General features: G+C 36.8%; 1 protein-coding gene across 1 annotated transcript; it reads right to left on the minus strand.

Moving 5' to 3' along the window:
- Positions 1–434: 434 nt before the first annotated feature.
- Positions 435–11,087, minus strand: tshr (thyroid stimulating hormone receptor). The gene is made up of 10 exons (XM_058392743.1): positions 10,921–11,087; positions 8,166–8,237; positions 7,538–7,612; positions 6,096–6,170; positions 5,114–5,188; positions 4,903–4,980; positions 4,441–4,509; positions 3,733–3,810; positions 3,112–3,300; positions 435–1,794 (listed from the first exon to the last, which is right to left on the minus strand). The coding sequence occupies exons 1-10, from the start codon at positions 11,085–11,087 to the stop codon at positions 435–437; spliced, it is 2,238 nt and encodes a 745-aa protein (XP_058248726.1).
- Between the last annotated feature and the right edge of the window lie 1,955 nt (positions 11,088–13,042).

Here is a 13,042-nt window from a genome sequence, read left to right on the forward strand (position 1 = left end):
TCCCAGGCTCATTCCCTCCTTCACACTGAGATAATGGAGCCTCACTAAATTAAATAAAATAAAATCTCTCTGTCTTATGTTTCATATCTAGTTCTGCAAATCATACAAGTATGTGCAATGGCTTATAATTATTTAGGTTTCTGAGATATGTCAAAATGAATGCCTGTTATTTAGCTGTTTGAAATCATATCCATTAACTGCCATTATCCATATTCAAGCCTATTTTCTCTGTAGAAATGAAACAAATCTAATGGTGTGCACATTCATGCAACAGTCACAGCATGTGTGATCATCCTAATCAGACTATCTACCACAAAAAGCCCTCTTACCAGATTTATATAATTAAACATCTGGTTTAAGAAAATATCCCAGTTGCAGTCATTCCATGAATGTGCTTGGATTGATTGGCAGTAGTTTTCCTGCCTCCTGATGTGTTAGTGTCCATGTTGGTGACAGGTAGCAGTGGCCAGAACATTCCATCGGGTTAGCATTTTTATTTTTACTCCACGTCTGTTTGAGTCTCCACTACTTGCTTTTGTGGAGACAGTTTGGCCTCGAAACAGTTGAGCCCGTTGCTCACACAGGCCAATCTTGCTGAGCAAGATAAACACATCTCCCTGAAAGGCTTTGGTAAATATAGCATAGAGAAAAGGATTAGCACAGGAGTTCAGTGGGTAGAAGAGCACAAGCAGGATCTTGGAGTTTGAAATAGTTATTAGAGGATGATCCAGCGCAGCCGATATGGCGTAGAAGGAGATTGGTGCAATGCAGAGGAAGTCAGTGAATATTAGCACAGCCATGCGCTTAGCAATACTGCTATCTTTGCTGGATGAGGTGTAAGTGGGGTTGCGCACTGCACAGTAGATCCTAATGTAGCAGGCACAGATGACCACAAAGGCCACAATGTTGAGAACTAACATAAATAGAATGTAAACTTGGTCCAAAAGGTTCTGAGTGCTCATGGGCAAGCATATGCTAACCTTTTGGTAACTGCTCACACCCAACACTGGCATAAGGGCAAGCAGGAGGCATAAGAGCCAACCACCGAGCATGACAGCAGAGGCATGAGACAAACGCAGCTTACGATCTAAATGCATTGCAAAATTGATTGCGTGCCAGCGCTCCAGAGTGATTGTGGTCAGTGTATAAACTGACAACTCACTTGCAAAGATGGAGATAAATCCAGCAAAGGTGCACCATGATCCTGTCTGCCAGTCTATGGCATGATTGTAATATTCTGACTGCGTGTAAAGGTCCACTGAGGCAATGAGAAGCAGATAGATGCCCATGCAGAAGTCAGCAAATGCTAGGTGGCACATAAGGAACCGGGAGACAGACAATTTATAATGACTGGTGAGCAGCACAAAGAGAACCACCAAATTTCCAAGTACAGCCAACAAACTAACAAACCAGACAGACACTCTCAGGAAGCTGAAACCGATGATGTCCTCACAGGGGTTGAAGTCATCAGGAGCTGGAGAGCATGTCACAGCTTCTCCATCCTCACATATAATATAGTCATAATGACTGTCAAAGTCCTGGCTGGTGGCTGCCTGAGGATTCTTCAGTGTGTCCCCAAAGCCCAAATCATGCTCAGCATGCCCATCAAGAAAGTCATGATAATGTAGACTACTTAGCAAATCATGGTGGTCATAGGTGTTTCTATGCAGGAGCTCACTCATGTCTTTTGTGTCTATAGAATCCATGACAGCTTGGACTGTAAATGCATCCACTGATCTTCTGTGGTGTTGGCCATGAACTGCAGTCAGGTTACAAATGATGTATTCCAGGTAGCTATTGTGGATAGAAGAAGGGTTTCTGTGTTAGAAAGAATTAAATAGTTCTTTGAAACTGAAGACAAAATATTCCAAATGTTTATCAGATAAGAGTTTCCCATAAGTAAAATAGGGAAATATAATTGAATTACACTCTACCACTGCAGACAAATAATGACCCTTATTCATCAAAGAATGACAGACAAAATGAATCTGTGTCTGAGTTAAACTTTTAAATACACTATATTGGCAAAAGTATTGGGACATCTGCCTTTACATGCACATGAATGTAATATGGAGTTGTCCCGCCCTTTGCAAGTATAAGGTTTAGGAGTGTGTTTATGGGACTTTTTGACCATTCCACTAGAAGCGCATTTGTGAGGTCAGACACTGATGTTGGACAAGAAGGTCTGGCTCTCAGTCTCCGCTCTAATTCAAATTCAAATTCAAATTCAATTTTATTAGTCACATACATAATCGTACACAGTATGATGTGCAGTGAAATGCTTACACGACTGTTATGACCCTAGGAAAAGGAAAAGGAAAAGGAATAAGGACAGGACAAAAGACAGGATAAAAAATATAAAAATAAAATACAAAAATACGAAATATAAAAAATAAGAATACAAATTATACTAAAATATAAAAATATAAAAACAAGTTCACAGTAAGCAAAAAATATAATAGAATAAAAATAGAATAAAATAGAATAAATACAAATAAAGTAGGGTATGTATATATAATATGTATATAAAATAAGATAGAATATGTATATGTGTAAAAGTGTAAAATGTACATACAGGAAGTGTAAAATACAACAGCAGTGATGCAAAGTTATGTAAAATTATAAAATTATATAAAGTGTAAAGTGAATAGAGTGTAGTGCAATAGTGTCCAAGATGCAGACAGCAGCAGGACAAAATTATTACAAAATTATATAAAGTGAAGTGTGTACTGTGCAATAGTGACCAAGATGCAGACAGCAGCAGTACTGGGTGGTCACAAAGGTTCATCCCAAAGGTGTTCTATGGGGTTGAGGTCAGGACTCAACTGTGCAGGCCAGTCAAGTTCCTCCACACCACTCGCTCATCCATGTCTTTATGGAGCTTGCATTATGCACTGGTGTTCAGTCATGTTGGAACAGGAAGGAGTCATCCCCAAACTGTTCCCACAAAGAGCATGAAATAGGTGTCCCAATACTTTTGGCAATATAGTGTAATCAGTTGTGATGTATAAAGGCCAAGACATTTTCACTTCTTACATTAAGTGGTAGATTTTTAGTTTAATTTAAAATCATGAACTTTGTAAGACAAGCTTATCAATTATCTCTACAAACCCTTTCTTTTTCTTAAGGTTCTTGAATGCACAGCAGTGACTAGGATATGTCATATCAGCACCAATCAGATGTCTGAAGGTTTTGATTGGTGGAAGCTTTTTAAGGGCCCAAACATTCCGAGCGCTGAGTTCCCGGAGTGACTCCAGTCCTCTTGCTGGAAGAGAGGTAACGGCCGAATCGGATACGTCACTGCCAAAAAATAAAACAAGAAGATTTCACACAAAACTTCACAAGGGGGGCATACTGTGGTCTGTTTCTTTATATTCAGCAGAATCTTTCATCTGCTGTGTCACTGATCTGCATCACAGCAGCTGAAGAAGCCAAGAAAAGAGTTGACTGTTTAATGGAAGAAATGGAAATTTAGTTTGAGAAAGCTTGCCTTGAAGCCTAGCTGCACTAAATGCTGCATTAACTGATGTGGCTGTAATAGAAAAAGCAGCTGCAGGTGGGCAACTATGGTGGGAAACTACGGTGGGCAAGAAGTTCAAAACACAATAACAAATAATAAAAAATACAATAAAAAAACACAAGGACAATTCCGACAGACTGGAAAAGTTAGGTATAGCTTGTGAATGGAATTCTTCCCTCTGATTGAACAAGAAAAGAATAAGACGTACTCACAGCAGCACTGGACCACTAATGGTTTCTGCAAACATGTCTTTACTCAGATCTGTTAGTTGTTTGTTTCGGTGAAGATATCTACAGAGGACAGGATTGTAAATGCTTAGAATATAAATATTTTTTATCTGTGGTGAAATAGTGAAAAAGTGAAAATTGTCAAAAGCCTCATAAGCATCATATTTAACACTAACTCAACAAACAGAATTCTGAATGTAATGTAAATCACCTTTAGATCATTATTTCATAATAATTTATTGATAATATCAGAGACCCTCCTTTACCACACCTCCACGCCTTAAAACATACAGATGTTTATACCTTCACACATTAACACCTCCACATCTCCACACCTTCACACCTCCACAGCAGTAGTATTTTAACAGAGGATTCATTCACACAAATCTAACCCCATGAACAAAACGTTCCTATTTAGCATTTAAGTATTTAGTCAAATTCTCATATAGCACCCAAGCATTTAATCAGTGAAAAATTACACACATAATTATCAGTGTGGTCAGGTTTATTCTCTTATATTCCTTAGTCAGACTCTTTCAGATATCTGATAACGTGTTCTTTTTTCATGTGCACTTAATCCATATACAAACACATATTAATAAGGTGATTTAATATCTTAGTAAATCATCAAGTGTTTAGACCTTTATAAAATAATTTCATGTTTGCTCTACAGATATAAAGAAGAAGCCTTACATGGCATCTAGTTTTGTCCCGTTGAAGGCATGGTGTTGGATTTTAGTAAAGCCATTACTGTATAACATCCTGATGGACAAAAAGCAACACAGGACAAAAGTGACATAATCTGTAAATCTTTGATTTAAAAACACACTAGTGCAACTGAAGTATAAATATACTGCATTGTTAACCAGTAAACCAGTATAATGACTCTTTCTGCTGCAATAAACAGCCAAAACCCTGTATAAGAATTAATTAACTCAAAATAATAATAATAATAATAATAATAATAATAATATTAATAATAATAATAATAATAATAGGTAAAAGAATAATGAATTGAGGAATTAATCAAGCTGCTATATATTCAGTATTTCAAGAATCAATATTATTTAATTCAATATTTATATATATAATTATCTAATTAAATATATCAATAATTTTACACTTTAAATAAAAAGGGAAAATATTTGTACTTACACTGTTAGCATGTCATTGGTAATGCCTTGGAATGCATTTGCAGGAATTTCAGTGATGTAAATATTATCAGTAATTTCTCTTCAATAAAAAAGACAAAAAATGACAAAAAAAATTTCTCTAGATAAGATCAATTGTGATATTATTGTGTATTAGCAAAGAAAATCCAAAAGTTTTGTAAACTTTCCGTTTGTATTAACAGAAGTTTGCTCACAGCATGAATGAAGATTCATCAGAGTGGATCTTGGTCAGAGCAGGAAAGATGGAGAGTCCAGTGTTGAACAAACCTCTGGAACAATAACAAAACACATAAGAGAAGCACCAATGTGTATACGGACACTGCCTTTTATTACAAGTGCGTACACACAACTTTACACAACAGACACTGATAAATCCCACACATTCCACTGCTCTGCTTGTGCATAAATGAAGCCCCAAAATCACTATACAGTAAAAACCTTCCTTTAAAAATGACACATTTCATTACCTTCTTGTTCTCAGGTTCTTGAAAACTTCCACAAAGTCACATGGTATAATGTAGTATTTACTAAATTCCCAGGAACTTTCTCACCAAGTCTCATTGGGATTGGTGTTGATTCAGAGTGATAAGTAAATCTGGTGTTCATACAACAATGGCCACATATGTAAACTACTGTCCTAACACAGCTCACTCACCTGCCCAGGGAACAGTGATTAAACACCTGGATAACATATGCCAGAAATAACCAAAAGATCACTCTCATATGCAGAGGAGATGCTTCTCATCGAGTGATATTACAGAAGTGGTCTGACTTCCACTCTTCCAGATGTTGCTCACCACCCAATGGTCCAGTTTTTGCATAGACAGGGAAGTTCCCATGGTCTCTACCTTATTAAGTAGTGATAGCAAGTCAGTTAACAGCCAAAGCAGCCATAGCAGGTAAAGTTTCCACTTATCACAGCTGGGATATTAAAGTAGCTAAACAAGCTTCAGGACTATGAATCTTTTTTCCAGCAACATTGTGTGACTTTGTCGAAGCCAATCTCACCTCTGGCTTGCTCATTAGGGATCTTTCTCTACAAATGGACTTCTATAAAGCTGCTTTGAGATAAGGTCTGATGGTAAAATGCTATACAAATAAAAGGTATGGATTAAAAATAGAACACTCTATTCACTCATTTGTGAATAATTATAATAAAATAATAAACTTTCTCACAAGTATTTTAACTTCGGTAGATCTTTGAAAGCTTCAGGATCGATATTCGTCAGACTTCTGGTGTTTCTTATTTCTCTGTGAGGAAACAAAAAGAAAACAACTTGATTCATGTATGTCGATTAATGGGTTGTTGATTGGAGGATTGGGGTTCAAGCCCCAGCACCACCAAGCTCCACTGTTGGGAAATTGAGCAAGGCCCTTAACCCTCACCCCCCTTCCCCTCCAGGGGCGCTGTATCATAGCTGCCCCAGTGCTTTGACCCCAACTTCCTCATCTGAGATAGGCGAAGAAAATAATTCCACTGTGCTGTAATATATATGTGACGATAAAAAAAGGCTTTGTGACCTCAGTTCTTCTTCTAAATATGTTGGTGTGTAACGTTTGGAATACACCGCCTGAAGCCGGGATCGAAGCTGAAAAGCACTGCTTATTAACCAAACTAAAACAAAACACTGCATAAATACACTGATTAACAAAATGTAACAATAACATGGGAACCTGGGAATGTTAGAGTCTGACTGAACAACAACCAAACAACGACAATGACTGACAAAACTAGATCCAAAAGGGATGGTATATATAGGACAAAACATTAGGGTAAATGGGGAACAGGTGAAAGTGGAACAATAGGAAGAGTGTGGCACAACACACGTGGGGACTACAGAAATAAAAAGCAGGCTATGATGAATGTCCTGCCAGCACTCCTTCTGATGGTCTGACGGGGAACTGTCCCAGTAGCTCCTGACATGGTGAGTCCCTGTATTCTGTTTGAAGACTGTGGGGTCCAGTGATCAGGGACAGAGAGTCTGCCCGGGGACAGAGAGTCCATTAGTCCGTCCCTTTTTTCTGCACAAGCAAGAATCTAATGAAAGCAGAAAGGTTGGGAATAATAATAATAATAAAGATACACTATTTTTCCAAAGGTTTATGAAGGAGGAACTTGACTGGCCTGCACAGAGACCTGACCTCAACCCAATAGAACACCTTTGGGATGAATTAGAGCAGAGACTGTAAGCCAGACCTTCTCGTCCAACATCAGTGTCTGACCTCACAAATGTGCTTCTAGAGGAATGGTCAAAGATTCCCATAAACACACTCCTAAACCTTGTGGAAAGCCTTCCCAGAAGAGTTGAAGCTGTTATAGCTGCAAAGGGCAGGACAACTCCATATTACATTCATGTGCATGTAAAGGCAGATGTCCCAAAACTTTTGGCCATATAGTTTATTTATGTTTATTTATGTAATCAAAACCTGGAAAGATATAATTATTGGTGATGTCAAACCAACAGGGTGTAAATAATAGAATACATTTAATTAAACACTTCAATAACATAATCATCAGGAATGTTTGATATTATGACATAATGAAATATGGAATATAATGAATGCACTAAATTTATCCTTCTTACACATTCCATCAAAAAAAATCATCTTCGACTTACATATGTGTAATTTTCTTCAGGTTGAAAAATGAATTTTTCTCTAAACTTCTTAATGTGACGTCACCTGAGAGATAACTGAAAAGAAAAAGAGTTAAAAGTAATGATTTATAATCCCACTCTCTGTGTTTATAATGATTTATAATCCCACTCTCTGTGTTTATAATGATTTATAATCCCAATTCTCTGTGTTTATAATGATTTATAATCCCGCTCTCTGTGTTTTGTAATAATTTATAATCCCACTTTCTAGTCTCACCCAGATGATAATGAGGTTTCAATCTAGTTTCTTTCCAGGTTTCTTCTTCATCACCACCATCACCTCTGACTCTCTCATTAGAGATAAATTTTATTCTTAATAATTTAATTCTATATCTGGATTTCTATAAAGCTGCTTTGTGTCCATTGTTAAAAGCATTATATATAGAATTGAACTGAATTAAATCTCTCTCAAGGTAATGTTATGTTTTGTCTCAGTAACTCAACACTGAAGCTAATCCTAAAACATGAGTCTGAAATGCAGAATTAATTACACCAGCAAAAGGTTAGAGAGAAAATCACTCAGCTTTGATTCTGAACAGCAGACTGACCGACATTAATCAATACTGTGTGACTGAATGACTTCACCCACATTAATGAGACGTTCTCCATGTTGGCGAATGCGTCTGGAGGAACAGAGCTCAGTCTCGTTTCATAAAGACGTCTGAAAGGAAAAATAAATCAGAAATAATGAATAAGGAATAATGAATGAAGAAAGAGATCCAACTGATACCACAGAGATATTTCATTAATCTTGTACACTTTCATCTTGTTTCTTCCTCCACACTTTGCAGTAGTATTGGTCAGTAGGTGACAAAATTAAAGGTGAAACGAATGGGATAATAATAAAGCATGTAGACAAACAACACAATTTCAACTTGGCGTTATGGTTCTGGAGAAAAAGGATTTAAAAATACACTATATTGCCAAATGTTTTGGGACGTTTGCCTTCACAAGCACATGAATGTAATATGGAGTTGTCCCGCCCTTTGCAGCTATAACAGCTTCAACTCTTCTTTGAAGGCTTTCCACAAGGTTTAGGAGTGTGTTTATGGGAATTTTTGACCATTCCTCTAGAAGTGCATTTGTGAGGTCAGGCACTGATGTTGGACGAGGAGGCCTGGCTCACAGTCTCCACTCTAATTCATCCAAGGTGTTATATCAAGGTGTTCTATGGGGTTGAGGTGCAGGCCAGTCAAGTTCCTCCACACCAAACTCGCTCATCCATGTCTTTATGGACCTTGCTTTGTGTACTGGTGTGCAGTCATGTTGGAACAGGAAGGGGTCATCCCCAAACTGTTCCCACAATGTTGGGAGCAAGAAATTGTCCAAAATGTCTTGGTATGAAGCTGAAGCGTTAAGAGTTCCTTTCACTGGAACTAAGGGGCTGAGCCCAACCCCTGAAAAACAACACCTGAATTCAATTATTTGGAGGAGTGTCCCAAAAATTTTGGCAATATAGTGCCCTTGTAGGTGACCACAAATTTCTGCAGCTATTTAAGTAACATAAGCTCCGCTGTTCAAACAGCATATTTATTGTATTATGCAAATTATCATAAATCTGAGTAAAATTACTGAGCTAATTAAAATAGCACTTTATTATTATAACAAAAAATTCTTGTGTTGTGTTTTTTATCTTTCACTCTACCTTCTCAACTGGAATTAACACAAGACAAATATCAAGAGAAATGCTTCAAAAACATTAAAGATTTGAGTGAGACGCTACATTCTGTATCTTGCTATCGTCCCTAGGAGAAGGTAGCGTTTAACCTAAAATGTTCAACCTGTCTGTTAAACTTTAACCTAAACTTAACTCATCACCCCACAGCCCATAATAACTATAACCACAAACCCTGCAAACTTCCTCAGATGTGACATGTGAAGGTTTGAGAAGATTCAGGAAACCAGTTCTGAGTTAAAGATGTTTGCGTAAACCAAGCGCCACCCAGTGGCAGCTCTAATGATCATTCTATAGTTTTTCTTTAGATTTTTATTAATATATCCTTATTGTTATATTTATAATAATAATAATAATAATAATAATAATAATAATAATAATACTCCAAGTTTAGTTAATTTGTATAACATATACGTAAAAACCTACTTGAAGGAACGAGTCCTAGGATTTATTTTTTTTGTCCTGTATTCATAAAACTGTTAAAAAGCTCATGAGAGTTTGAAACTCAATAATTCTCAAAAAGATGTTGAGAAATCTTCAGGATAATTTAATCAGTTCTAATATCAGAGAGTAATTCCCGGCTGTAAGTCCTGATCATCTGCGTGCACAAAAACCAAACTGGGAAAGCTCATTCAGGACATTCAATGTTCAGTATCATTGTCATGTTATGTGAGATATGTATTTTATGGCGTTTTAAAAGGAATGAGACAGGAAAAGTGATAACTGTAATCAGTGTCAATCATTCAGGCCAGTGATAAATCTGACAGCCTTTCTAACTATTTTCACTTTCTAACTACAAATAATCTGACCAGCTAGAACCAAGCCAGAGATGGACAGAGTGGACGCAGGTTTTTATTTCAACCAAGCAGCCGATAGTTTGATAGTCTGTTAAAAGCTCAGATCAGCTGATTAAAAGGTGCAGCTTCTGTTTGGTCCAAAAGAAATCCTGATCCAACCAGCCCTTTCTGGATCTAAGGTGATCTAAGGCTTTTAAACCTGACCAGTTAGAACCTGTCTAAAAATGACCAAAACTCCTTTCAAACCTGGCCAGTCTGACTAGGTGAGACTAGGTGACCGGCTACAACCAGCAAAATTTCCCAGGCTAGTTATCAGGAGAAACATCACCACAGTGTTCACTATAATACACAGGTCTAAACACGATATTAAGTTAACCTCCAAATAATTAAACTGGTTGCAAAAAATTACATTAATAATTAATTAAATAATTAAATTAATATCTCCAAACCAAACACTTACTGTTTTCTGTTTCCACAAACTGTTTTGATACAGTTGAAGCCATTTTGTAACTCAAATGAGTAAAAGAAGAAAATAAAAGTCCACTACAGAATGACAAACAAATGAGCGACGTCTCAGGACACACACAGTATACTGTACATTATACACCAGACATAAACAACTCTGATTTATTTACGCTAATTATCAAAATAAATCTCCATAATATGACTGACTATAATTACAGAGCCTGCTTTATGTTATGTTCCAGAGGTAAAGACATCAGATAAGCTATATTACTTTTCAAATCTGACCTGAATAAAGATAAATAAAACATGTTTTGTGAGAAATATACATGATACATGGATGTAATGATGCATAACCTATATATAAACGGTAGGGGAAAAAGTGAATAAAGATGAAGCAGCATACTCACAGTGTTTCTGTGTTCCCAGGAAATAAGGGCAAGGAAGCAATATCTGTACACGAAACATAAAAACCTTTCCAATCAGTGCATTCACATCCATCAGGACACTTATTATCCTCCCCGGAGCATGTTCCAGTGGAGCAGAAGGTCAAAAGCACAAGTGCAAAGACTCGCATTTTAGATAATTGGTCTTTAAAAATCAGCTTAAGGGTTAAACGTGAGATTTAATCCTCAGTGGTCAATTTCTCTCAGTCAGTGTTATCAGAGTCCACACAAGAAAGAAGGCAGAAGTCTGTAGACTGAAGACTGATAGAGCTCCAGCTGTCTTCTTCACCCAAATCTGCCTTCACTTGGCAGCAGAGGAGAGAAAAGGAAAAGAAGGGATCGGAGAGGAGAAAAGAGTGGTGTGGAGTGGAGAGGAGAGGAGAGGAGAGGAGAGGAGGAGGGGAGAGGGTTGGAGGTACGAGGATGGGGTAAGACAAACAATGTCACAAGAAATAAATAACAGTGAGAACAACAGGGGAATTAACAAAGCTGTGAAATTAAGCAAAAGGTCAGATGAGTTGATTGTAATTTAACTCCGAGGCATGCTGTAATCACTCTAACCAACAAAGAAAACTGTCCATATCCTTCCAAATATCTTAATTTATTACATCTTTACAAAATTCTTACTTTTTTTAGAATCTACAAATGTTTGGAGAAATAGTTTAGGTCTAAATGGACTGGTTAACGCGTAAAGTCAATTCTTTTGAATTGATTCCAATATCCAGGTAGTGTAGAGGTACTGAGGTCACTAGTTAAATGCCAGGGCTGGAAATTTTGGTTATAATTCAAAACAGTTGTAAACTTTCAGTAAACTGTGTTTTAGTTAATAAAATAGTGTCTCAGTGTATTATATTTAAGCTTTCTATATTTAAGTTTCTGACTTACAAGTGAAAGAGTCACATATTTTACAAGATCAACAGTGCAAAGATAAAGCCACATTATCGGTAACTGTGAGTGTGTTTTATTTATTTTATTCCTCAAATCCAAGCCCCTGTCTCTAAATAAATGAAACTGGGATACTGAGTCTTAAAGTGTAAACATGGTTAGTCATCAAGAACAGTTTAATTAAAGGACTGAACATGTTTACATTTCCATGTTTACAATAAAGATATAAAACTTGTCATTTGTTTAATTATATAAATATCTCCTAAAGTGCTCTGTATAAATCAGCTGAAATCCCAGATTATTTTTTCTCCTCTTCATCAACAATAAACTTTTTATATTTTCAACATGAATCCAAAGATGAGTAAATACTGGGACAAATAATTACTAACATCATCAAGAAAGAATCTTACTCAAAGAATGAGACCAAGAAAATCACAGATATATAAATTCAGAGCATTTAAAGAGATGACTTCCAGTTAAGAAATCTATAAATATGAAACATCCAGTAATCCAAACTGGTCGAATATAATATATATACTATATATGTAGTATATAAAGTTTTTATAGTTTTTAAGTTTTGGGACACCCCTCCACATCATTGAGTTCAGATGTTGTTTTTCAGGGCTTGGGCTCGGCCCCTTAGTTCCAGTGAAAGGAACTCTTAATGCTTCAGCTTCATACCAAGACATTTTGGACAATTTCATGCTCTTTGTGGGAACTCTTTGCATTAGCTGCAAAGGGTGGGACAACTCCATATTACATTCATGTGCATGTAAAGGCAGATGTCCCAAAACTTTCGGCAATATAGTGTATCTCCATCACCAGCAGTTCAGTGCAGCTAATGCAGTATAACATCCTTCATCAGACCCAGATTGATAACTCATAAAATGCACTTGGCAGAAGGAAATGACCCAACTGCCCTGCCTCAACACAGCCTTAATATAAAACTCTTCCATATTTCTGTGATACTGGACCTCAGCTCCTTCTGCCCTAATAATATTTCTTCTTCATTATCTTTGTTAAAGTTTTTATTTCTTTACAAAAAACAGTAGAAAACAGTATTCCTGTGTGATGAAGTTGAATTTTTTTTTTATAGTAAGTTGTATTTTCCTGAGAATTAAGACTGACCCGGAGATTTCCAGTCCTCACTCCAGTCCACTTCACTCAGCGGGGCTTCTCCTGAAGAGCCTGATGAAGTTGC

The sequence above is a fragment of the Hemibagrus wyckioides genome, linkage group LG06 (genome assembly GCF_019097595.1).
Source record: "Hemibagrus wyckioides isolate EC202008001 linkage group LG06, SWU_Hwy_1.0, whole genome shotgun sequence".
Classification (NCBI taxonomy): Eukaryota; Metazoa; Chordata; class Actinopteri; order Siluriformes; family Bagridae; genus Hemibagrus; species Hemibagrus wyckioides.

Excerpts from the sequence above, each read along its gene's own strand:
- tshr (XM_058392743.1), bottom strand. The coding sequence starts at position 11,087 with ATGCGAGTCTTTGCACTTGTGCTTTTGACCTTCTGCTCCACTGGAACA. Across the intron at positions 8,238-10,920 it reads CCTGGGAACACAGAAACACT|ACGTCTTTATGAAACGAGAC; the intron begins GTGAGTATGCTG and ends TTTTCCTTTCAG. Across the intron at positions 6,171-7,537 it reads CTGAAGAAAATTACACATAT|AGAAATAAGAAACACCAGAA; the intron begins GTAAGTCGAAGA and ends GTTTCCTCACAG.